Here is a 26953-nt window from a genome sequence, read left to right as displayed (position 1 = left end):
ACTGTGTTCAGGCACAAAACAATGCTAAATTTAAGACAATAGATAATAAACAGTCAGTCATGTGATCAGGGGGCTGGAAGAAGGTTCCTAGACACAAGGTAATCACTGAGGTAAAAAGTATATTAATATAACTGTGTTGGTTATGCAAAACTGGGGAATGGGAAATAAAGGGATTATCTATCTTTTAAAACAATAACAATTCTATGGTAGACTGTCCCTTTAAATAGCAGCATAATAACAAGACAATGCAATATCACTTTGTCTGAACTTCAAATGAGTAGCAGATTTTTTTTTTTTTTTTTTCTCTCCTCCTGTATCATGTGACAGCCATCAGCCAATCATATATATATATATATATATATATATATATATATATATATATAAATATGCTGTGAATTCTTGAACATGCTCAGTAGGAGTTGATGACTCAAAGTGTAAATAATAAAAAGACTGCACGTCTTGTTAATGGAAGTAAAGGAAAGTTGCTTTAAAATTCCATGCTCTGTCTGAATCATGAAAGTTTAATTTTGACTTTAGTGTCCCTTTTAATCCTACTGCCTCTGCATGTGTGGACTTTCATTGCTGTATTGACTTTTTAGCTGTGTTAACTGTGAACTGACCTGGGGAAGGGGGGTTTGTTTTCTTTGTGCATCATTATGTGTTGAAAAATGGAAGAGGTTGATGCGCTGGGTGATTTAAAATGTAATGGATGGCTGCTTTCAGGCCCCTCAAGTATTATGTTGGACAGCTCTGGTATAGAGTTTGCAGGGCAGGTGTTAGGATTGCTGACTATAATAGTTTAGTACACACAGGAATTCTTTGTCTCAGATTGCACATACCTTACACAGGCGCACATCAGCTGATTGAGATTTGCTCCAGGAGTTCTGTGTTTACAGGTTGCTAATGCCTCACAAGACTGTGCTCACCTAGCCAAGGACACAAGAAAAAACAGTAGCACAACAAAGACCGTCAGGGAGGGTTACAAGCTTAAAAAGCACTGGAACACTGACAAACTCTTGTGGGTAATATAACCTATATATATATCTCACTTTGTTTGCTAGTATATTGTATGCATATTAACGCACAAGCTTACCTGATCTTGCTAGATGCTACACAGTGATTGCTTAGATTAGGACTTAAAGGGATAGTAAAGTCCAAATTAAACTTTCATGATTCAGATAGAGCTTGTAATTTGAAACAATTTTCTAATTTACTTTTATCGTGTATGCTTTGTTCTCTTGTTCTTAGTTGAAAGCTAAACCTATGTAGGTTCATATGCTAATTTCTAAGCCCTTGAAGGCCGCCTCTGCATTTGACACTTTTTCACAGCTAGAGGGTGTTAGTTCACATGTTTCATATAGATAACTTCTCGTGCATGAGCACAGTGTTATTTAAGAGTCAGCACTAATTGCCTGGAATTTAAGTCTGTCAAAAGATCTGAGATAAGGAAGAAGGCAGCAGAAGCTTAGATACAAGGTAATTACAGATGTAAAAAGTATATTTATCTAACAGTGTTGGTTATGCAAAACTGGGGAATGGTAAATAAAGGGATTATCTATTTTTTTAAAACCATAACATTTTTGGTGTTTAGTATTTCTTTTTAAATTAACATTCTAAAGGAAAAATGCACACTATAATTAGAGCACATCATTTTAGCATGGCTGACTAGCTTACTGTGTGGTTTAAAGGGGCATAAAAGTGCGTTGCGTTCATATAACTATGTGTTTAACCTCATCACCAATCAACTACTGTGACCTAGATGAATACATCTGTTTAACCAATCACATGAGGCATGTGTGTAGCCACCAATCACCAGTTAGCACATTTTTAACAAACAATACCAAGAGAACAAAGTCACACTTGATAAAATAAGCAGATGTCCTTCTTCCACGCTTCATTGCTTGTGTTTCCTGATGAGCATTTTACTTATGCTTTTAACCCCTTTGATGGAGTTTTGCCCACAGTTAACTCTGATCACTAATACAAAAGTGACATGTATAACACTCGGAGTATGCAAGTTGTGCAATAGAATTTCCCTTGTAGTTTATTTTACATCCGTTTCTATATGACGAAAGCAGAGAAGACCAGATAAAACATACTCAAGGGTTTTCAAGATGTGCATCTGAAATAACAAAACCCTGCAAATGTTACTAACAAAATGTTTCACACACATTATTTTTTTATATATACATAGTAAAGTAATGACTTGTGTCCCTTTTTAGTTAGCAGGTACACACCAGTAATGCCAACACGTTTTGCCTGGTTTCTCGTTTCATTTTATTTTTTTTGCTTTTGTTTGTGGTTACAGATGTTCCCTTTTTATAGTATAAAAATATGTAAATATGCAGTGTTAAGATCTTTATAGCAGTAGGATTGTTTGTGACAAGCAGGGTGGATTTTATTTAAATCATGGTTTTCATTTTTAGAATAATAAATTCAGATTATTTCTCTTTCTCCTCCCCCCCCCCCCCCCCCCGTTAAATCAGACCATTACTGATATATGCACAGATAGTTCACCTCCAAATAATTTCAATTATCTATCTCCAATTTAATTGGTTAATCATTCATATTTGATCATTTTTTCACCTGTCCTTTATTAGAACAATAATTACATTAATTAAAATGGTTTTAACTAAAACAATAACATTATCTTTTTCATTTTTACTGCTTGCCCCTCCCACTTCACACCTAGGTCCTTGTGCAGATCTATTCCACTCCAAGCAATCTTCTCTTCAATGAGTTTCTTGAAACTTAGTATGGTTTGATTCTGTGTACATAGATTTGTAGGGGAGCAATGGCATTAAAGGAACAGTAAAGTCAAAATTAAACTTTCATGATTCAGAAAGAACATGCAATTTTCTAGTTGAAATCTCTTATCTAATTTGCTTTGTTCTCTTGGTATCAATTGTTGAAAATTCTGCATGGGTAGGCTCTGAAGCAATATGCACTACTGTGAGCTAGCTGCTTGACACTGATTAAACCAATGTGTTCCGCTAGGCCCCAGTAGAGCATTGCTCTCCTTCAAGAAAGAATTCCAAGAGAATTAAGCAATTCTGATAATAGAGCATACAATTTTCAGATTTATTTCTATCTGAAACCCAAAAGTTTTTTTATCATAAATATGTCTGGTTTTTTAAAGGGACAGTTCACCCAAAAATATTCCATTTCAATTGTTCCCAATGATCAATTTTACCTGCTGGAGTGTATTAAATTGTTTACAAGTAGCGCCTTTTGAAACAGCTGATTTAGCTTGTGGTTTCCCAACCTATACTGGAGTCTCAGCTATTAAATTGCCTAAGTAAACACAGCAGAAGAAATAACACTCACAGTGGGGTGCAGGAAAGTTAAAGGACCAGTCAACACATAAGATTTGCATAATCAACAAATGCAAGACAATGCAATAGCACTTAGTCTGAACTTCAAATGAGTAGTAGATTTTTTTTATTTTTTTTTTATTTATTTTTTTTAACAAATTTCAAAGTTCTGTATGTTTCCACGCCCCTTGTACCATGTGATAGCAATCAGCCAATAACAAATGCATATACGTATAGTCTGTGAATTCTTGCACATGCTCAGTAGGATCTGGTGACTCAAAAATTGTAAATATAAGACTGTGCACATTTTTTTTTAAAGTTGTTTAAAATTACATGCTGTATCTGAATCATGAAAATTTAATTTAACCTGATTGTCCCTTTTAAGTGATACAATTAAAATTTTCCATTGTTCTCTCTAAGTATTGAGCTTTAGTTTTCCAGACAAATATAAGATAAGGAAGCAAGTGTGTGTACACAAAGTGATAACATAATGAGGCCTGAAGCTCAACCCACTTTAATAGGCTGTGGTTTAAAAGCACAAAATCAGCTACTTCATATACACAAATAAACCTGAAAATGCATTTTCTCATACATTGTATAATCAAGTCATTGATAATACATTAATATAAAAACATTTTTATAGAGTACTGTCCCTTTTTTAAACTCTTTATCAACTCTCTATGTTAATTTTATAACATTTTGTTAGGAAGAAGTGGAATGTTATTTCTGCAGATACAAATTCAGTTTTGAGAACTACAAAACCTATAATATATAATAATATATATATATATATATATATATATATATATATATATATATATATATATATATATATATATATATATATATATATATATATATATATATATATATATATATATATATATATATTCATGATAGAAAAATTGTCTTAAATAATCTGACAGAAACCTTTGAGGGGAGAGCCTGACAAAAAATTACAGCCATGAATAATACATCATCTTGCTTTATAACTAAAAACTAATCTGTATTTCAGGATGAATAACCTTTTCATTAAAAAACAAACAAAACTGATTTAAATAATAATAAAAAAAAACTTCTGTGTTGGAGGTGTTTTTCTGGTGTGTTTTTTTTTTTTTTTTTTTTTTTTTTTTTTTATCCACCCTGGACTGAGAAATATACTGCAGGGCTTGACAAATCCATAGAGCCAGGGAGACACGGCTTCTAAAACTGTACGCCTGTCTCCAGACTTTTGTATTAGTCTACATTTATCTATATGCAAATAGCCCTGTCTGGTTCCTACAGAAGTGCGTGGGTGCCTCCTTACTTTATCAACCCCATGTTGGGTGTTCCTTGCTGGTACACTCACCTAGATCCCCATTTTGTATGCAGAGCAGAGGTTTTATATATATATTTTTTTCTGTTTATGCTGGGGAAGATGTTATGGCATTGGGTTGGGTTTGCTGTCTAATGCTGGTGGCAGAGGTCAGCAAGGAACCCCTGATGGGATGCAAAACATTTGCCAAAAATATTACAATGGAAAGTAAATGTGTTCATTTCCTTGCGTGTACATTAGTACACATGATAAACTAATGTCCCTTTAAAGGGACAGTTTACTCAAAAAATTTCTCCCCTTTAATTTGTTCCCAATGATCCACTTTACCTGCTGGAGTGTATTAAATTGTTTACAAGTAGCTCCTTTACCCTTATATTGGCATTTGAAATTGTTGATTTAGCATGTGGCATCACCACCTATTCTGAAAGTTTGTGGCCGCGCGTACCAGCTATAGATAAGCTTTGTAAACACAGCCAGCAGAAGAAATTACACTCCCAGTCGGATATAGCAGAGATAAGGTAATAAAATGTTGATTTCCCATTGTTCTCTCAAAGTACTGGTGATTGTTTTAAGGACAGATATAAGATAAAGAAGCAGGTATATGTGCACAATGTGATACAGTAATGAGATCTGATTATACCTACAAGCTCAACCCATTTTATTAGGTTGTGGCTTCAAAACACAAAATCAGAGCTTTAATATACACAAATAAGCCTTAAATAGCTAATTTTCATACATTTTTTAAACTGCAGTTGGTAAAAAAAAGCAATTGTAAACACATTAAGGGAAAAACTATTTTACAGTATACTGTCCCTTTAACTTTCCAAGCTGATAAAACGGCAAACGCTAAATATTGAAGATATATGATTTAAAATTATAATATTTATAAAACCTCCATAAAGTTATTGGCACTGCCACTATGTACTCCTGTTATCTCCTCTGCTGAGGCTAGTTAGGGATAACTATAAAAGTGCTACTTGAGCAATAATGTCCCTTACACTATGGGCTAGATTTATCATGCAAGGGTTAACAGGGGCATACGTATTCATCCCTTTCCACCCCAGCAGGAGCTGTCAATCTCCCTGGTCTAAGTGGGTAGGGAAGCAGCGGTCTTATGACCACTGCAGGTTTTCTTGTGAGAAGCTGCAGTTGTAGGGGAGGAGAAGGCTTGATAAATCGAGCCCTATGTGTCCTCTAGATTTTCTATCCAAAAGACAGAGTAAGCAATTTGTCTATAATGTGCTATGGATTTATCACTGGGCTTAGGAAGCACATGTGTGCAATGGATGCATTTAAACTAATTAAATTCCTTGGCAGCTTGTGATACATCCTTCCCCTGAGGTTGCTGATGATCAATGCAGTCCTTTCAAAGCCAATATTTTTAGTGACCATTGTGTGCTATATGCCCAGATACATTTGGTAATTTATGATTTTTGTTGTTGTTGGTAATGATAATGGTAATCTATTTAATCATGGTAGAACAATCTGCATTGACCTTTAACCAACCACAAGGGTTTGTTCCCCAAATCATCTGTGTGCTTGAGAACCTGTGAACCCTAAAAAGTTAGTATCCTTATATGGAACTCTTTAATAAAAAAAATTTCAGCAGCACATCAGAGGTTAACAATTATCCACTTTTATTGTACCAAGAGACAATAATACATGACGTTTCGGGCTCAAATGCCCTTAATCAAATGAAACGTCATATTATTGTCTCTTGGTACAATAAAAGTGGATAATTTGTTAACCTCTGATGTGCTGCTGGATTTTTTTTTTATTAAGGATTGTGTTGGAGTCTTAGCAGTGGCTCTTCTTGCATGCACTCGAACAACTACTGGTGCTGGAGGACATTTCAATTTACAGTATCCTTATATGGAAGGTGCTTGTGTAGCAAATCTGTGCGATAAATGATATCTATAGGTTTTACTCGTATACATTACCTCAGATGTAACCTACAGGAAGCTCACACAGAACAGCTCATGTAGGACAGAGTCTGCTCTCTTTATGAAACGGTTTTATATTTATGATCCAGTGTGAGTATGTTTGTTGTGCAATGACCGATATTAAGTGTTTTATTTTTTTTAAATAAAGTGTATCACCATAGGGAGAGAGGGGGGAAAAAGAGAACCGTAATCATTCCAATTTATTTTAAAAAAAATCTACTACTCCATTTGAAGTTTAGACTAAGTGGCATTGCATTGTCTTATCATGCATTTGTTGATTATGCAAATCTACTGTATTGACTGGTCCTTTAACAAAGGTTAAAGGGACAGTATACTGTAAAATAGTTTTTCCCTTAATGTGTTTACAATTGCTTTTTTTACCAACTGCAGAGTAAAAAATGTATGAAAATGAGCTTTTAAGGCTTATTTGTGTATATTAAAGCTCTGATTTTGTGTTTTGAAGCTACAACCTAATAAAATGGGTTGAGCTTGTAGGTATAATCAGATTTCATTACTGTATCACATTGTGTACATATACCTGCTTCTTTATCTTATATCTGTCCTTAAAACAATCACCAGTACTTTGAGAGAACAATGGAAAATCATCATTTTATTACCTTATCTCTTCTATAACCCACTGGGAGTGTAATTTCTTCTGCTGGCTGTGTTTACAAAGCTTATCTATAGCTGGTACGCGCGGCCACAAACTTTCAGAATAGGTGGGGATACCACATGCTAAATCAACAATTTCAAATGCCAATATAAGGGTAAAGGAGCTACGTGTAAACAATTTAATACACTCCAGCAGGTAAAGTGGATCATTGTGAACAAATTAAAGGGGAGAACATTTTTGAGTAAACTGTCCCTTTAAGTCACCTTACTCCAGAAAAACACAGTAATTCTCCTTAATTTTTTTTTTTTTGTTTGATTTGATAAGTGTACTGTAAAATTTCCTCCCCTTTAACGTGTTCCTAATTATTTATTTTACATGCTGGAGTGTTATTGTTTAAATTAAATATCTTTTACATTTTATTTTGTCAATTGACTTTTTTTTTTTTTTTTTTTGCCTGTTGAATCCGCTACATATGCCCAAAAATGTCAAAACATAATTGGGACAAATATTAAAGGAAAACCAAGAAAAGAAGAAAAAAAAAATGACACAAATAACTGAATAAATAATAATAAAATGGTGACAAAAGTTGTGACTTATACACTTGCAAAGAAATCAATACGATTAGCAAAATGGGTTATATTTTCAAGTAAAGTTTCCTTCAACAGTTCCTCAAAAAGAAACAAAAAATAAATACATTTCTATAGTGTACTACTGTATCAAAGGACAACTCTGCAATATTGTTGAAATAATGCTCACATTTGTCAGACACACTATAGCTCTGAGTATACGTCCCACCGGAAGCTTGTTTGTTCTTATAATTTATTAAAATTGCAATAAAATTATATAAAAACAAACTGGAGTATTTATCATGCAGCCTTAGCGCAAACACTTTTGCGGTTACATATAGTTTACAAACATATCCAGACTGTTTCTTTGTAAGACCGCTCAACTCCAGCTAAGTCCCATCCTGGACAAGGAAGGGAGAAAGCTGTTGAGATTGAGTAACACAAAAGGGAATAGTTATTATACAACAAAGATTTGAGTGGATGTATTTGAACTATGTTACCTCAAAAGTGTTGGCTCCAAGGCTGTAATATCTCTGGGAATATGATAAATACTCCAATTTGTTTTTATATAATTTTATTGTATTTTTAATAAATTAAGCAGAAACAAGTGCGCATGTGTCAAGTACAAAATCCCCAATGTTTAATTGATAAGGTTTGGGAATTTGTCAAAAACTGATAAACCTATATTGTGCATATGTACATTTTGTATTGGCATTATTAGTGGGAAAAGCAAATTCCCTAAAGGAAGAATCCACTTGTAACTTAACTGAGGCTATTTTAGTAGTCAGTGACATTCCAAGCAAGCTCTTAGATTTAGGAATGTTACATATCTTTTTTTCTACATACGCAAATCATTTTGAATGGCTCTCTTGCTCATTTTGCTAAAAAAAGTATAGATTATTCTTGTGTCTAATGATTTAAATGTAATACTTCTATATAATGATTTATGTTGCTAAAAAAGACAGCTTTTTTATTTTTGTATTCCATTACCGTAGGTTTACATTTTTCACTGGCTTCATGTAAAACAAATCTAATAAGTGATATTTCTCAAGATTGATTATTGAAGCATTGTAGTTCTAAGTTTTTGACATTGTTAGAAAAGGGACATGAAACCAAACTTTTTTTTTTTTCCTTTCATGATTCAGGTAGAACATACCGTTTTGCTTCATTTTCTTGGTATTCTTTAATGAAGGACAAGCAATGCACTACTGGGAGCCAGCTGAACACATTGGTAAGCCAATGATAAGGAGGCATACATGTGAACCCACCAATCACCAGCTAGCTCCTGAGCATACCCAAGTATGCTTTTCCACAGAGGATAGCAAGTTCGATAATGGAGCATACAATTTTAAACAACTTTCCATCTTCTATCTCACTGGTTTTCAAACTTGTCCTCAGGCCTCCTAACAGGCCAGAATTTAAGGGTATATGAACTAGGGCACAGGTTAAATAATAAACTGATTAGTAAACCTGATTATTTTACTGTCTTTTTTTTTTTTTTTTTTTTTTTTTTTGCCACCTTCAAGAGACATGTAAAAAAAAACCTGTTAGTTTAAATGTCTTCTGACAAATGTTTCTTATACTATTTTTATCATTGGGAAAAAAAATTAAAACACTAAATACTGAAAGGTAATTGAAAATCTTAAAGCAGGGCTCAGCAAAAACCAGGGCCCCCACCTTTCCTATAATTTTAACTTTGAAAATCGAAGGTTTTCTAAATTTCAACTGAGTTTCTTAACCTAATTGTGCCACCATGTTTTAACTCAAGTTTCCCCCTTATCTTTCCTTCCTACTGAGGACAATTAGGGTCATATCTATAACAGGCAAACAATTAGACTGTCCAAACAAGGCTGTGTGGACCACTGGGGTATCTAAAAGGGCTTCCACACAGCCTTGTTTGCTTAAAGTGAATGTACATTTTGATGATTAAGTGCCCGGTTTTGGGGCACTTTAATTCATCAATACTTACATTTCCCATTCTCCCCCCCCCTCCCCGGGGGAAATCAGTGTCTGATTCAAAGCAGTAATTGGAGGAGGCCGGATTCCTCCTTTTAGACCCAGGAAGAGGCTTTGCGACGGGCGGAGGACGCGATGCAGCGGCTGGTAAGATTAAAAGGTATTTTCACAACACGAGTGAAATGTAAATGTTGATGAATTGAAGTGCCCCTGTTTTTAATCAAATTTTTAAATACCGGGCACTTTATCATCAAAATTTACATTCACTTTAAACATAATAGATAAATTGAAAACCTAGTTCAAACATGGTAGTGCCAATTTTTTTTTTTTTTAAATTAAAGCTTTGCACTTTTACATTTTCAATAATTAACAAACTTATATAATTGTAGAAAACACATTATTCTAAGGCCAATCTTTGCTGGGAATGCATCATTATATCTAGCAAATATTTACTGTTTAAAGGACCAGTAAATACATTAGATTTGCATAATCAACAAATGCATGATAAAAAGACAATGCAATAGCACTTGTCTGAACTTCAAATGAGTAGTAGATATTTTTCTGACAAATGTTAGTTATGTCTATTTCCACTCCTCCTCCTCCTGTATCATGTGACGGATCAGCCAATCACAAATGCATATATATTCTGTGAATCCTTGCACATGCTCAGTAGGAGCTGGCGATTCAAAGTGTAAATCCTAAAGTCTGCACATTTTGTTAATGAAAGTAAATTGGAAAGTTGTTTAAAATTGCATACTCCATCTGAATCGTCAGTTTAATTTTTGACTTGAGTGTCCCTTTTAAAGAGATGGTAAATTCAAGCGTTTAACAAACGCTAGGATTTACCATCACTAAAAATCAAGGGGAATTTAAGTGATCAGATCTAAAAAAAAAAAAGTACTAAACTCACCCTTTCTGTGCCGTTGCACAGTGCTAAACTCAGAAGCTCCGGCCCCCCATGGCACATTTTGTCTTCTACCAATGAGATGCCGCTTGCACCTCTGAACCAGTAGCCATGCGTGCATACAGGACCCTGTCAGTTGACACACACGGCTTTTGGTTCAGAGGTGCAAGCGGCATCTTTTTAAATCTAATTACTTCTTGATTTTTAGTGATGGTAAATCCTAGTTTACAATCACTTTGACATCTCTTAACATAGGGCATGCCATTTAAATAGTCAAACTATCTCAGTGATGGCAAACCTTGGCACTCCAGATGTTTAAGAACTACATTTCCCATGATGCTTAGGCACGCTGACGTCTAGTTGAGCATCATGGGAAATGCAGTTCTGAAACATCTGGAGTGCCAAGGTTCTCCATCACTGTCCTATCTGAATCATGAAAGTTTAATATAGCCTTTTACTGTCTCTTAATTATAGTACAATTGTATGACTAGCAAATGCATAAAAAGCAAGTAACAGTAGATTATTTCTAAAAGATTTCAGTTACCATTTATTTCCCTCTCGCCTGTATCATTTTAACAGCTGTTAGCCAATCACAGACTCATTTTGTATAAGAACTGACCTTTTGTGCCTGTTTAGTGGGAGCTGGTTAGAAAGTGTGCCCATGAAAGACTTTGTACACTCTGCCAAGATTACGCAGAAATCATTTTACTATTGTTTGTTTGCACTAGATCATTTGCAGACTCAAGCTTCTGCCAGACTCCAGTAACTAAACAAACATTCCAAAATGTATGAGATTCGAGGAATAATTATTTCACTGTAGACCTAGATATCCTCAGACATAACCTATTTTTTGCTTCATATGGTATTGGTGTTTTGAAAGTGGTTACAAGCATTGGTGCCATATAGCACTTAAAGGGACAGTATACACCAATTTTCATATAACTGCATGTAATAGACACAACAAACAAACTTAGTAGCTCTAAGTTTAGCGCTGTTGAAAAGGTAGCTGGAAAGCCCACTGCAAGTGGGAAATAAGTCACTCCCCCCTCCCCTTCTTTGGCATATGAAAAGACCCTTTACACAAACAGGAGCAAGCTGGAGTAGGTATACATCGGTATTTTCCTTAAACTTTGGGGCTTGGTTAGGAGTCTGAAAATCAGAGCAATGTTATTAATAAAAAAAAAAAAAAAAGCAAAACTATAAAAAGAAACAACAACTTTGTGCTTTATAAATCATCATAAATAAAGAGAAAAGCGCTCAACCTGGGAACGAACAATAGCATAATGGCTTGTCCTATGGCTAGTTACCACCCAAGAAGCAGTCTCTCTTTGCTCAACGTGCCTTTCACAGAGAAGAACTTTCCTGAAGCATATCAGTCTGATCCTGACTTCACAGTACAGTCCAGCCCCGAAATACCAGGCAATCCCTCTCTGAACGTGAGAAACCGCAAAACCCCAGACGTACATTTCGGCCTATTGTAGGCCTCGTCCGTGAGATGCAGCCATATCCCTCTAGGCACACTGAGCAACAGGTCCACTTTGGGATTCCCGCATGCAAATTATGACACTCGGAAGTCTCCCTAAGGGCTAGATTTATCAAAGCTAAGGCAAACAGGGGCGCATATACGTGCCCCTGTATGCCTCAGCTTGCCTGTGGCGGGGAGAAATTACCCACAGGTAATCGCCATTGCACACGAGTGCAATTTTGCGGTCACGTACAATCCCGCCCGCGCACAGCCAATCACGCTTGGGCAGGAGCTGTCTATCTCCTCTTCGGGCTGACTAGATCGCGGAGATTGAATTTTGCTACCTTTTGAGGTGGCGAAGAGCTTATGGAAGCGGCGGTCTAGTGACCGCTGCTTGTTAAATTATGGCGAGCAAGTTCTTGTGAGAACTTGCAGCTGTAGGGCTTTGATAAATCGAGCCCTAAGTGTGATTCGGGAATCCAGACGTGGACCCGTTGCTCAGTGTGCTTAGAGGGATATGGCTACACCTCACTGACAAGGCTTTTGCTGTTTTTTCTCGTTCAGAGAGGGATTGCCTGATATTTCGGGGCTGGACTGTACTGTGAAGTCAGGATCAGACTGATATGCTTCAGGAAAGTTATTTTCTGTGAAAGGCACATGTTGAGCAAAAAGAGGCTGCTTCTTGGGTGGTAACTAGCCAAAGAACAAGCTATTATGCTATTGTTTGTTCCCAGGTTGAGCGCTTCTCTCTTTATTTATGCAAATTATGACACTTGGGGAAGTCTCCCTAAGTGTGATGCGGGAATCCAGACGTGGACCCGTTGCTCAGTGTGCCTAGAGGGATATGGCTATACCTCACTGACGAGGCCTACAATAGGCCGAAACATACATCTGGGGTTTTGCTGTTTCTCACGTTCAGAGAGGGATTGCCTGGTATTTTGGGGCCGGACTGTACTGTTAAAGGGACGGTCTACAATAGAATTGTTATTGTTTTAAAAGACAGATAATCCCTTTATTACCCATCCCCCAGTTTTGCATAACCAACAGTTATATTAATATACTTTTTACCTCTGTGATTACCTTGTATCCAAGAACCTTCTGACAGCCCCCTGATCATATGACTCTGACTATATAAAATCTATTGAGTTGCATTTAGCATTGTGCAAACTCTTAATTAGCTCCCTGTGCCTGAACACAGTGTTATCTATATGGCCCACAGTCTCTTGTTGTTAAAGGGACATTATACACTCATTTTTTCTTTGCATATATGTTTTGTAGATGATGTATTTATATAGCCCATAAAGTTTTTTTTGTTTTTTTTTTGTTTTTTTTATTAATAAAAAAGTGTAGTTTTGCTTATTTTTAAATAACATTGCTCTGATTTTCAGACTCCTAACCAAGCCCCAAAGTTTGATGTGAATACAGTCAGCTACCTTCTCCAGCTTGCTCCTGTTTGTGTAAAGGGACTTTTCATATGCAAAAGAAGGGGGAGGGGGAGTGTCTTATTTCCCACTTGCAGTGGGCTTTCCAGATGACTTTTCAACATAACTAAACTGAGAGTTTCTAAGTAAGTCTTTAAACCGTTTTATCATGGATTTTTATATCAGTATCCTGGGCATCTTGTTCTTTATAGTAGTGTCTCTTACATGCAGTTATATGAAAATGAGTGTATACTGTCCCTTTAAAAGCAATTTAAAAAACGTGATAAGAGGCAGCCCTTACAGGAAAGTTCTTCTCTGTGAAAAGCACATATTGAGCAAAAAAAAAGCTGCTTCTAGGGTGGTAACTAGCCATAGAACAAGCTATTATGCTATTGTTCGTTCCCAGGTTGAACGCTTTTCTCTTTATCTATATAAATCATCTACAAAACATTTATGCAAAGAAAAAATGAGTGTATAATGTCCCTTTTAAGACTTGTGCATTCCCCTGAGCCTACCTATGTATGGTCTGTAACAAAGGATACAAAGATGGGGGGGGGAGTGAATTTGAGGTAATTCTCTCCTCCCCCCCCCCCCCCCCAAATCTCCGCTTTCATGTGACACAATTTTAGTGAGTTATACTTGGGTATTTTATTAATGATACTAAATTTCATAGTGTGAAACCTTGGCATATTTGCAGCAGTGACGTGCAGTGAGGTCAGAGGCTGGTGAGGCACTAGATATGATACGCCGGAGAAACACATGTACAGAGGGCCGCAAGTACCCCCAACAGGGCAGGTTTAAATAAATTATAGCTGAACCAGTGCACAGGTGACATAATCAGGTGATGGGTGAGAGCAAGTTAGTAACCACTGAGTTACTGATCAGCTGATTACTTCACCTGTGCACTGATTCAGCTATAATGAAAACCTGACCTGTTGGGGGTACTTGAGGACCATTGTTGAGAAACACTGCACTAAAGCACCAGCTCATCGGAAATGTATTGATTACTTGGAGAATAAAGGACATATACTAATTTACCATACAAGTTTTACACAAAGGACAAGTTATCAATACTGTCAACACAGCTGCTGCAATATGGTGTTCAAGAAACGCACGTGGACATACCACTTAGGAATGCTCTTCAACAAAGGACACCAAGGGATACCAAAAGAATGAAGTACATAATAAAAGTAAAATAGAAGTTTATTTATTTATTTTTTTGTGCAATTTCTATCTGAATGATGGAAATGTAATTATGACTTTCATGTTCCTTTCAAAAACTAATTTGATTTGCTGACATGGGGCCAGTAACAGTTGATGCTAATTTTCAAAATATAAATAACTAGAAAAGTCTATTAAAATAGCATGCTCTACCTCAATCATGAAAGTTTAATTTTAAATGTCTCCCTTTGACAATGTGTTTAACCAGTTACTTTACAATGGCATTATTTCTAAAAACATTTAACTGCAATAATTACATATATTTTTTTAAATGACTCATTATCTCCTTTTATTAATATAAACTTGTATAAAAGCAGCACATATTAAAAACACAATGCAACAGCTTTCAATTGATTTGTGAATTACAAGTTAACAGCAGTCTTAAAATAAATGGAGACACAGAGAAAAATAAAAATAGATACTGCATCCTCTGACTGAACAGACATAACATATATGGTGTTTGTACCTAATTAAATCAAATAACCATGAAAAAGGGAGGCTTAGCAATATTCAATGTCAAAAACTTTAGTTTAAATAATGTGGACACTGCACACTTAACTTCAAACTCTGGGTTTTAAATTATGGATTTAAATTTAAATTGACCCTTTGACTTCCTGTCAGTATTGGGTTATGCTCACTTACCATAACACCCAAGTTGTCCCCCTGTTTCCCCCCCCCTTCTTTTATACTTTTCTTACTTGTGGAGAAATTGAACCACTAGTATGCACGCACAGTTTGTAGACTAGCAATTGTATTGCCGAAAGTGTTCTCCTCCATAGGAAACACTTTTTTATTGTAAAGTAAATACAATTAATAATTATGCGTTAACGTTAATCACTCCTATATCCCTTAAAAAAATAAAAAAAAAGTAGCATAATTTTATGCCAGATTTTTTTTTTTTTTTATTTAGAAAACTCGCAATTGCCCAATTCAGAATGTAAAAAAATAAATAAAAAGTATAAGCCAACTCATTCCTTTTTCTTCTTTATCATGGATAAACATTTCAATTGCTTTATATTTGGCTTTGTTCTAATACACAACACTTATTTAATTGGTGGTTTCTTGTTCCTTTGCACACAATAAACTGGGTTTGTGATGAAGATTACTTGTGGTGATACAATGCTTCAATTCTTGCAGTAGAAATTTGTAATCAGTACCATTTTAAAGGACCAGTAAATACAGTATATTTGCATAATTAACACATGCATGATAAAAAGACAATGCAGCAGCACTTAGTCTGGACTTTAAAGGAGTTATGTCTCTTTCCACTCCTATATCATGTGACGGCCATCAGCCAATCTCAAATATATATACGTTTTAACCTGTGAATTCTTGCACATGCTCAGTAGGAGCTGGTGACTCAAAGTGTAAATATAAAAACACTGAACACTTTGTTAATGGCAGTAAATTGTGAAGTTGTTAAAAATTGCATGCTCTATCTAAATCATGAAAGTTAAATTTTCTTCATAAATGGAAAGAGTCCACAGCTGCATTCATTACTTTTGGGAATTCAGAACCTGGCCACCAGGAGGAGGCATAGACACCCCAGCCAACGGTTCAAATACCCCTCCCACTTCTCTCATCCCCCAGTCATTCTTTGCCTTTCGTCTACATTTTTGGCTCTCCATTTCCGCATTCCTGACCGTGTGGCGATGGAGAAATCCTGGTCCGCTGGTGTCTGGTTCTCTGGAGGTGGTGAGTGCCCCAGCCATTAGGGGTTTAAGGTGCTATTTAGATTTTTCCTATTGTTCCATTTTTGTTTTATTCAACATCCCAGTTATGGAGGATTCTGATATATATTTATTTATTTTTTTTTTATTTTTTTTTTGGAGACGGATATCTCTGATTCAGACTCTCTACTTTTTGCTAAGAATATGAATTGGCCCGGGTGATACATGCCCATCAGTTATGTTCCGAATGCCATTTTTAGAGTGCTCTGTTCCTCGGGATCGGGGAATCGGGAGCCCACTGAGCCATCCGCCTCTGGGGATTCTATTTCTCATGAGACAAATTCCCTACCACCAACTCTTACTACACATGCAGGTAACTCAAACACTACTTATCCTTCTAGGGAGTGTGTCCTGTTCCCACCAGAGGTTACGACGCTGTTCTGCATGGCAATATCTTTGGCGCTGGTGCATCTCCCGGGAGTGTGCTTATGATATTGTCCTTATTCCGTTAACCGGGGCTCGTCAGGCGTGGGATCACCTGGTCCGTTCAGCCCTCCAGGGGAGCGACTGCCCCTGAGGCCTCAGGGGCTCAACCGTCGGGGCTGGTCTTCTCTGGAATTGATACTCACAATTTTGTGGTCACACTATTTACAAAAGTCTGTCTGACTTGTTCTTTATCCCTCCCATCTCGGGGGAGACTCTGTGGCCTTGACAGTGCTGGGGCCTTTGGATTCAGGCTGGCCCTGACTGGGTACAAATCCTTCTGTCTTTTGAGGCCTAGTTCAGTCACGTGGCACCTTTCTATGTCTGGTTGGTCCGGTGAGGGTGCCTAGTGATAACAATGTGATTTGTGTTGTTTACTTTTATTTTACAAGCTTCAACTAGCATCCTGAGAGGACTTGAGGGTCGGAGGTTGCTTAGGGGCATGGGGGATTGGTTCAGTCCTCATTCGCCTTTCAAGCTAGTGGGCCGGGACATGCTCAGTCATTTCCGATTTTTTTTTTTTTTTTTTTCCATGCACTAGAGTGTTCCTTCCCGTTGTGGGTTGGAGAATTTAGGTCCTTCATACCGCCGTTCTTACGGTTTTGCCTTTCATGGTCTCTTTGGAAGTGTCCTTTTTAGGACTTTGTTACTTTTTTAGAGGTTCTCTTCCTTTGGGTCGAGACTTTCTGGACTTTGTCCGTTTTTTTTTTTCTGGCGGCTTTGGCTGCTTAAATAGGAAGTGAAGGCCGTGAGTCTCTGTCTTCCTTTGGGAGTTAGCCATCTCCATATCAGGGGAGATAGGAGGTGTTTTTCCTTTTTTCTTTTCTTTTCTTTTTCCTTTCCTTTACTTTTCTCTTCTTTTCTTTTTTCTTTTCTTTTTTCTTTTCTTTCCCCCAAGCTTTTTACTTAGGGGATGATTTTCAGCCTGGGTTCGGGATGCTTTGCATTCTTCTCCCTTCCGTGTGGTCCTCTGGAAAATTAATCTGAAAGGATTATGGAGACTAGCATTTCTTTCTACTCTCTTTCGGTTGAGTCTGTTCTCGTTCTCATTTCCTTTAGTGTTGCCCTTGGGGCCTTTGGGCTCTAGAGAAATTGCGTGACTTTGTCGCGGCCTAGCAGGGGGTGTTGACCTCCGGCTAAGGGTGTTCTCTTCCCTTTGGTCTGGGAATTAAGATTAAGTCCTGTACCCGTTCTCCGGGATTCCTGGTTCTCATCCCCTGTGAGTCTGATTGCTTCAGACGGAGTATCTTGTGTTCCCTGGGGGTGTCATTCGTTCTAGGACGAGTCTGGGTCCCGGGTTCTTATCTTGGCTCCTTCTTGGATGTCTGGAGACTTATGATCCTGTGGACTGGTTCGGGACGACCCAGTTTTTTTCAGGGACCCTATGTTGCGACATAGGGGCTAGCTCATTGGGCTTGCAAGCAGGAAGGCCAGAGTTCACATCCACCTTCGGTACTGGTTATAAACTTTAATGCCTGACTTGTCCTTCGGACGGAGTGTGCTCCTTTTTTATGGGGAATTTTTTTCTCTCTGTTGGGTCAACAGTGGTGTCTGGATGGTTTTTTGATCATACTATAGCTTCATATCTTGTGGACATATACGCTGTTCTTATCTGTGCCCTTCCCTTTTGAGGGGTTAGTTGGTCTTCCTTATGAGCTAGGGTTTTCTCTCTCTCTGGAGGGTCTTTGTCCTGCCCTATGTGTAGGAGGTTTGATCAGGTGGCTTATTCCTGTAGCAGGCAGCATCTGCTGCTCTGTGGGCTCTTTTCCACCTGTTGGAATTTTACCTTTGTATGTAGAGACTGTCTAAGAGAGCTGTGACAGGTCTTCCTACAAATCTATTGCACATTTCTCTGTTCCAGGTCCCAGGGCGTTCTCCTTGGGAGTGCCTTATTTTGGAGGAGAGGTTTGGGTTGGCACCCGAGCTCTATTGGGGTGGGTGAGTCCCCCCTTTTCTTTCCATTCCCTGGAGGCTTGTGGTTGGGGTCTTTCTGCCCCCCATTAATCAGACATGCCTGTCGCTTTGTCTGGTTCGGTGTTGGAGCAGGATCTGAGATCTGTTGCTCTGCTAAATTCATCCTCGGATCATTTGAGGCACGGTAAGCCTCTTGAGGTTTCTCCTTTCTCCATGTTAAAGGTTTGTGGGAAGGACTGGCGGCTCTTAGCCTGCGACGTTATCCGCTGGTTGGTGGATACTTAGCAATCTAAAGGTTCCTATCTTCAACTGTTTGCCTGGCAAGTATTTAAGTTTCAGTCATTTTTACATAATTGCAGCATGCAGTGTTTTTGCTTAAGGTGTTTGTCAGACCTACTTGAGCTTGCAGCATTAGATTTAGTTTCTGAATATTTCGGTATTCTAAGCTACCTTTTTGTGACTTGGGGACCTTCTTCTTCAGTTGCTTTCTAGAGTGTGTTTGCACGGTGTTAAGGGAAGATCCTCTGTTTCAGACTCACGGCCTTATCCCGTAGTTTCTGTATTTCTGGGGTCTGGGCATTGACTCCCCTTGTTTCTATGAGACTGATGGGTCTGTTGGTCTGGATTTCCTTAGGCTAGCTGGACAGCCTAGCTCAGCATACTAATGCACTGTGGCTACTCTGCACTGTAGCAAACCGAGGGTTGCAAGTTCGATCCCCGGTGAGGTCTACTTGGCCTTCTTCCTTTTGAGGTTGATAAGTTGAGCAGCGCCTTGAGTCCCTTAAGGGGGATTAGCCGTGCTTTACAATCACACATGTTTTCTCAGTGTTTTTTTTTTTTTTTTTTTTTTTTCTTTCTTTGTGGAAGAATACGGTAGCTTGTTCCTTTTTCTTTAGTAAGGGGCGTGGTGTTTGGAGACCGACTGCTGGGCGACGGTGTTTCCTGGAGAATGTTAACTCGGTCAAGTCTAGTTCCTCCAGTCTCTAGCAAGGCTTGTGGACTATCTGCGGTCAGGGTCCTTGGGCCTTTTCCTTCTTGTTTCAAGGTTGTTCTCGGCTTTGGACGAAGCAGGATGTTGTTGGGTAGGGGTTTTCAGGCCTGGTGCCCTCAAAATTGGCCGCCTCTTGTGCCCTCCCGTTTTTGCATTCAGTGTCCTCTATAGCTTGGGTATTTTCCCAAAACTAATGAATGCAGCTGTGGACTCTTTCCATTTATAAAGAAAAACAGAAATTATGCTTACCTGATAATTTTCTTCAGATGGAAAGATTCCACAGTTCCTCACTCGTATTTATTTCTGTGGGGCATCTCTCTCTTTTTTTTTTTTTTTTTTTTGGCACCTTTTCCATCCTGATATTTCTTCTACTGTTCCTTGTTCCTCGGCAGAATGACTGGGGGATGAGGGAAGTGGGAGGGGTATTTGAGCCTTTGGCTGGGGTGTCTTTGCCTCCTCCTGGTGGCCAGGTTCTGAATTCCCAAAAGTAATGAATGCAGCTGTGGACTCATTACATCTGAAGAAAAGAAAATTTTCAGGTAAGCATAATTTGTTTTTAACTGGAGTGTCCCTTTTTTTTTTTTTTTTTTTTAATAGTACCCCTTCTACGATCACAGAAGAAGGGGGGGGGTAAAGTTATCAAGTTCCAAACTTTATTTTGGACCTTAATTGTTATATTGCTCTGTATACTTTTTTTCTTTCTTTTCTTTTGCATGTGTCTACGTGTAAATTGTTTATTTGAATTTAGATATCTACATACACATACAGCGTAGTGTACCTTGGTCGATGATAAGAAATGTTTGTTTTCAACAATTTTTTTCCAAAAAAATATTTTTTTCTTAGCTCTTTAAATATTTGCTTTAGTTTTCATTATCTGCTAAACATAGAAACAGTGACCATGACATGTTTCTTTAGATAATTGCTGGTGGCTTACAGTGAACTTTCTGAGCCGCTGTCATGTGGAGATGATGTCATCTCTGTGCTGGTTGGCTAACAAAGGGAAGGAATTAGTTGCTTACATTCCCTTTTTTTGTTGATCTCTCTTTAAATAAACGGAACTGCTCATACACTTGCGTTAATCCTCCCTCCATGTAGCAACACCAGTATTTTGCAGATTCAGGAGGTTTTCTGTTAAGCAGATAAGCCTTTATCATTTTTTGGAAATAAGTTGAAAAGAATTATAGGAGATAACTCAGTGAAGAATAACAAAAACCTTTCACATTTGCCATTGTGCTATTTTTATTCATTAAAGGACCATGAAATGAAATATATTTGCATAATAAAGACAGTGCAATAGCACTTAAAGGGACAGTAAAATCCAATATTAAACTTTCATAATTCGGATAGAGCATGCGATTTTAAACAACTTTCCAATTTACTTCTGTTATCAAATTGACTTTGTTCTCTTGATATCTTTTATTGAAGAGTAAAACTAGGTAGGCTCGGGTGTGCACGTGTCTTTAGTACTGTATGGCAGCAGTGTTTTGCAACATTGTATCACAAAGCTACAAATGTTGCAAAACATTGCTGCCATAGAGTACCAAAGACACGTGCACACTCCTGAGCTCTTATGAGCCTACCTAGTTTTACTCTTCAATAAAAGATATAAAAAAAACCAAGCCAATTTGACAATAGAAGTAAATTGGAAAGTTGTTTAAAATTGCATGCTCTATCTGAATCATGAAAGTTTCATTTTGAGTTTACTGTCCCTTTAATCTAAATTTCTAATTAGTAGATGTAGTTTTTTTTTTTTTTTTTCCTCACAAATTTTAGTTCCCCCTCTATCATGTGACAGTGATCAGCCAATCACAAAATGCATATATATATTCTGTGTAGTAGGAGTTGGGGCCTCAGAAAGTGACTATAAAAAGATGTGCACATTTAGATAATGGCAGTAAACTGGAAAGATGTTTTAAAGTTGTGTGGTCTCTCAATCATGAAAGGTTGTGTGGATTCCGAGGTTTTGGATACCTCTGAATGCAGAAGAAGGTGCGCTTTGTGCCGGTCTGCTATTTTTGGAGCCAAATGTATACTTGTGAAACCAGCACACTAAAGTCTGGATATGCACCGGTTTTAGTGTGTTGCTGATTCACAAGTATAAATTCTTCTCCGCAAATAGCCGACCAGCACGAAGGGCTGCCGCATTCTGATGTATCTGGAACCTCTGAATACATAAACGTCTAGGATCTTTTATTTAGGTTTTAAAAATAATTACTCTTTGTCTTGTAGTCACCATCCTGAACACATTGACTCTTTATCTAAAATAATCTACACCAGGATACGCATAATTGTATTATTATTTTAGTTAGAACTTGGACACAACTATAAAGGATCTTGTCTAAGCACGACTGGATGCAAAGATCACATTTTTATTTTTTACTAGAAGTTACACCAATGATTATGCAGCACTTTGAGGAAGTATTGCCACCTGTCCTCCAAAACATACTGGGTAAGGGTGGGAGGTGGATTCACACAACGGTTCCACCCTAACGCTCTACCTTACGTTACTGTTCCACCCATAGTTTTTTTTTTTTTTTTTTCTCCTCAATGGTGTAGTGATTGCATTGCACGCAAATGCAGATATTTCATTTACAAAAAATATAGGAACAATTTATAATACATTTTATACTCTGAAGCTGGTACAACAAGTATCTAGAAATACTTTGTATTTAAAAGGTAAAGTGTACTGTTAAAAATTAATGTTTAGATATGTGATCTAGATTTGCACTTTCACAAGAATTATTGCGTCCCTTAAGAGACAAATGTGACTGTTACTACTTTTTTCGTTATGGAACATTTTGCACAAATGCACAGATCTATTAGTAATGCATAATGAAACAACATGGCAATATATTTGCATTATTTATTTTGCTACCTTTTCATGTAATTTAGCTCTGAAAATTAAGAAGTTTCTACTTGCTAACCCTACTACATATCTCAATAATTGGCTTTAACAGGGGAAAACTGAACAATAGAGTACTTTTTTATATTAACTCTATGCCAGTGTAGCCTTGTTGTCTGCTGACTAAAGCCCAGACTGGCTCCTCCAAATAAGGTAAATAGTGGGTGGAGTTTGGTTATTGAAAAACAATGTGTTTTTCAGAACATTCATCTGCTGCACTATTCAGTATTCGTTTCATAAAACTAAACAATAACTGAATAATATTTGGGGGACATTTTGTTTTCGTTACATGAATGTAAATGTTCTTTTGCTACTACGGGGGAAGTTAACCTCTAGCCGCACTAATCCCAACCCTTCTTCACAGAGCCTGGGCCGCACTACTAGGAGGCTTAGCACGGCGGATCCCAAGGCTTCTATTGTGCAGAAGTGTACGGATTAGTGTAGCTCTCCTGTGCACTAGAGAGAAGTATTTATGCATTCGTTCAGTTATTCGTTTTGTGAAAACTAAATGAATATCCCTGTTTTTGTTTACGAATGCGACTTTGCCAGACAGAGGCAATTGTGTACCTAAAGGTTTCTGTACGGTATAGATTACCGTCTAGGAACTAGTCCGTCCTGGTTCATACTACCTGATTCTTCAAGGAGGTTTCTGTTGGTTAGGACCTTGGCATCTTGTGTCAGACTTGGGATTTAACACATCCTGTGTCTCGTCTTGCCATAACTATTGGCAATACAGATGTTTATAATATAAAATACTGTATAGCAAGTAATGTATTTGTGGTATGGGGTGGGTGTTTTTTTTTTTTTTTTTTTGTTCCTGGGTTAGATATACACTAAATAAATTTCATGCACCTACCTTTAATTGTGGGTGCTGCCATTTTGGAACTTGGGTTTCACTACACTTCCAGCGTGTGAAGTATTGTTCCTTTCCACAAATCCGTCCCTGTCAGTCCTCTAATACAATAAGATCAGTTATTCACAAACAAGCATTTTGTATGGGAATTCATTCCTCTTTGTTTGTTTTTGTACTTGAAGTAGCTGTTTTTTGCTTATTAAAACCATCCCCTATTCTATTATGGCAAACTACAGGTAAAGGGGCTATTTTCAAGCCATTTAGTACACTCCTGCAGGTTATAAGGAGAGTTGATCATCACATTAAGGCGGGAATTTTACACTACAACGTGCAGAAGAACATTGGAAAGCTGATTAAAATTGCATGCTGTATCTTAATTATAATAAATTTTGAATTTACGATCTCTAATTTTATTTTTTATTGACTTGAGTGTAGTCCTTACTAAGTGGAGAGGCAGTTGCTGTTAGCAGATATATGCATATGCCACAAAACGCAGCCACTTGTTTGCATTTTGTTGCAGCTAACCCTGTCATAATGCTGCACTTCTCTTAAAAGGACAGTCTAGTCCAAAATAAACTTTCATGATTCAGATAGAGCATGTAATTTTTAAAATTTTTCCAATTTACTTTTATCACCAATTTTGCTTTGTTCTCTTGGTATTCTTAGTTGAAAGCTTAACCTAGGAGGTTCATATGCTAATTTCTTAGACCTTGAAGGCGACCTCTTTTCAGAATGCATTTTAACAGTTTTTCACCACTAGAGGGTGTTCATGTTTTTCATATAGATAACTTCACGTGCATGAGCACAGTGTTATCTGGGAGCTAGCACTGATTGGCTAAACTGCTAGTCTTTCAAAATAACTGAAATAAAGGGGCAGTTTGCAGAGGCTTAGATACAAGGTAATCACAAAAGTAAAAAGTATATAAATATAACTGTGTTGGTTATGCAAAACTGGGGAATGTGTAATAAAGGCATTATCTATCTATCTTTTTAAAGCAATAAAAATTCTGGTGTAGACTGTCCCTTTAATTGGGATAAACTTTTGTATATTATGTTGCAAAAAGTAAAGCATCTGTTCAACGATCTAGAGACGGAAAACAGAACAGTTTCAATATGTGTTAGACAACACTTCCCTTTTTTGTAGTTTTTTTTTTTTTTTTTTTTTTTAGACTCATAAGGGCAGTAACAGCTTGAGTTTTTTTTAATACAAATTTAGTTATGCATAGTTAAACAGCTCTGCAATTACCTTTTTATTACCCCCCCCCACCCTTTTTCATGTAATTTTGCTCTGAAAAAGCAAACCCCAGACTTCTCAGGACTAACTCTATATGTATCTTCCCCTAATAGTCTTTTTTTACAAGATAACTGCAAACAATGCACTTTATACTAATAACCATGGTTAGCCTTTTTTATGCAGATTTAAACTTAGATTGGCTACTGAAAAACTGCAGCAAAAAAGGTGATTTTAGTTCTAAAAATTTTCAGATTTGGCTTATAGGTTATTCTATAGCACTGGTTTTCAAACCTGTCCTCAGGACACATGTTGTGGATATCTGAACTAGAACACAGGTAAAATAATCAGCTAATTAATAAACATGGTTATTTTACCTGCTCTCGTCTAAGGTAATCATGAAAACCTGGCCTGTTGGGGAGGCTTGGGGACAGATTTAAAAACCAGTGTTCTATAGTAAGACAGGAGAACTATCTTGTAATTACTTTATTTTGGCTGGTACTTGTTTTTATAATCCTAAATGCAGGACTCCACAAATCAGTTTACAATTTAGGAGCCAGACAGTAGTATTCTTATATATAGATATATAGATTAACCCAAAAAGTTAGGAGTCGAGGATAAAATTCTAGCAGCCAGTAGTTCGTGTTTGTCAAGCCCTGCCTTAGTGTACACTGAAGCTCAGTCATCATTATTAAAGTTATTTCAGTATCTTATGTTTTTAATTATGTTCTGTTTTCATAGTTGTCGCAGTTTGAGAGAGAAATGATAAAAAAACAATTGGACATATAAATTCAAAATTTATTTCCTCCATAATAACTTCAAAACAATGATAGAAAATCCAGGCACCACTAGCATCTCAGAAATAACCTCTAGCTGTTAGATTTATGGGTCCTGGTTTGCGCAGCCAGAGGTATAACTAGAAACCACAGGGCCCAGGTGCAAGAATCTAAGAAGCCCCCCCCCCAAAATGAATTTGATACTTTTTTTTTTTTTTTTTTAACGTTTAACAAAAGAAAAAAATATGTGAATCCGATTACATGTCTGCAAAAGGAAGTAACCTGTGCCCAGTCTGTGAGATGGTCTGACCCCCTATTACTGTACGTAGTGACACTTTTTAACCCACCAGTACTGTATATAGTGAGTCAGTGACACAGTCTGTAATCTGCTGGTGAGATAGCTGGCCTGACCCTACTTGCCCCAGTACTTTATAGAGTGACCACAGTAGTCTGTGACATGGTCCAGTCCCCCGTACTGTATATAGTGGTACTGTATAGTGACACTGTTTACCCCCCGCCCCCACATGCTGTAGTAACAAGGTCTGTAATTTGCTGGTTCCACAAACACACACACATCCATCCATCCATACATACACATTTAATAATCTAATATTTTATTCCCCCCCCCCCCTCATTTTTCTTTTACGTTGTTTTAGAACTATATTTTATTCATAGATAAACACAACTGCAAGTACAGATATGCAAAGTTGAACATGTTCCATCTTATCTAGATAGTAAAGGGGATTTCCAGTCATGTCGTTAGATGTCATAACAATAAGTAACCTGAAGATTATGCTAGAGTGATGCAGGTTTGAGAATCGGATAAAACCCTTTATTTAAAAAAATGCTTTATACCAACTTTATGACACATGAAATAGTATGACTGTACATGAGGGAAAAATAAAGTACATTGTTTTTCAATTATCAGCTAAAGCCAATTAGGAAAAAATGTGTGGCAGGGTTAGTCTTGAAGTCAGTATGGAGCTTTTCAAGTTCACTTTTCAGGTACAAAATAATGAAAAGTGATTTTCTTACACAAACATTTTATATAGCATCTCTGTGTTTTTACTGTCCCTTTAAGCTAAATGCTGATTTTTTTTTTATTTTTCCATTAACAATGTATAATGCGTTAACAAAAGTCACTTCCATGTAATACAGAGGAAGTTGAAATAACTCCAGTTTTTCAAACAATGATAAGTTTATTTTCTGTCTGTGCATATTTGGATATATCACCATTTCTTTTTTCAGAGCTATTGTGAAATGAAGACTATGGCTTCCCCAAATTCTCCTGTGAACATGTTCCCAAGAATCACTACTGTCAACTTTCCTGCAGGTATTTAGTTTGTACATTTCTATAGTATTTCTATAATTGTATTATTAACTGCTAGTTTTATGAGTTGTGAGAGGGTGTTTGC

General features: G+C 37.1%; 1 protein-coding gene across 4 annotated transcripts in view; it reads left to right on the top strand.

Annotated features, from left to right (window-relative positions):
- The window catches only part of RUBCNL (rubicon like autophagy enhancer), a 103898-nt gene that overhangs the window by 3795 nt on the left and 73150 nt on the right, over positions 1-26953 (top strand). For 2 of the 4 annotated variants that reach the window (XM_053708009.1, XM_053708008.1), the window contains exons 2-3: positions 8897-8982; positions 26787-26871. In XM_053708009.1, coding sequence (XP_053563984.1) covers positions 8938-8982; positions 26787-26871 — 130 coding nt within the window. In that variant the 5' untranslated portion in view covers positions 8897-8937. The remainder of the gene's footprint in view (positions 1-8896; positions 8983-26786; positions 26872-26953) is intronic. The other 2 variants (XM_053708011.1, XM_053708010.1) reach the window with 1 other exon arrangement.

This window comes from Bombina bombina, chromosome 3 (assembly GCF_027579735.1).
Source record: "Bombina bombina isolate aBomBom1 chromosome 3, aBomBom1.pri, whole genome shotgun sequence".
Taxonomy (NCBI): Eukaryota; Metazoa; Chordata; class Amphibia; order Anura; family Bombinatoridae; genus Bombina; species Bombina bombina.
This window is presented reverse-complemented; position numbering and strand designations above follow the sequence as displayed.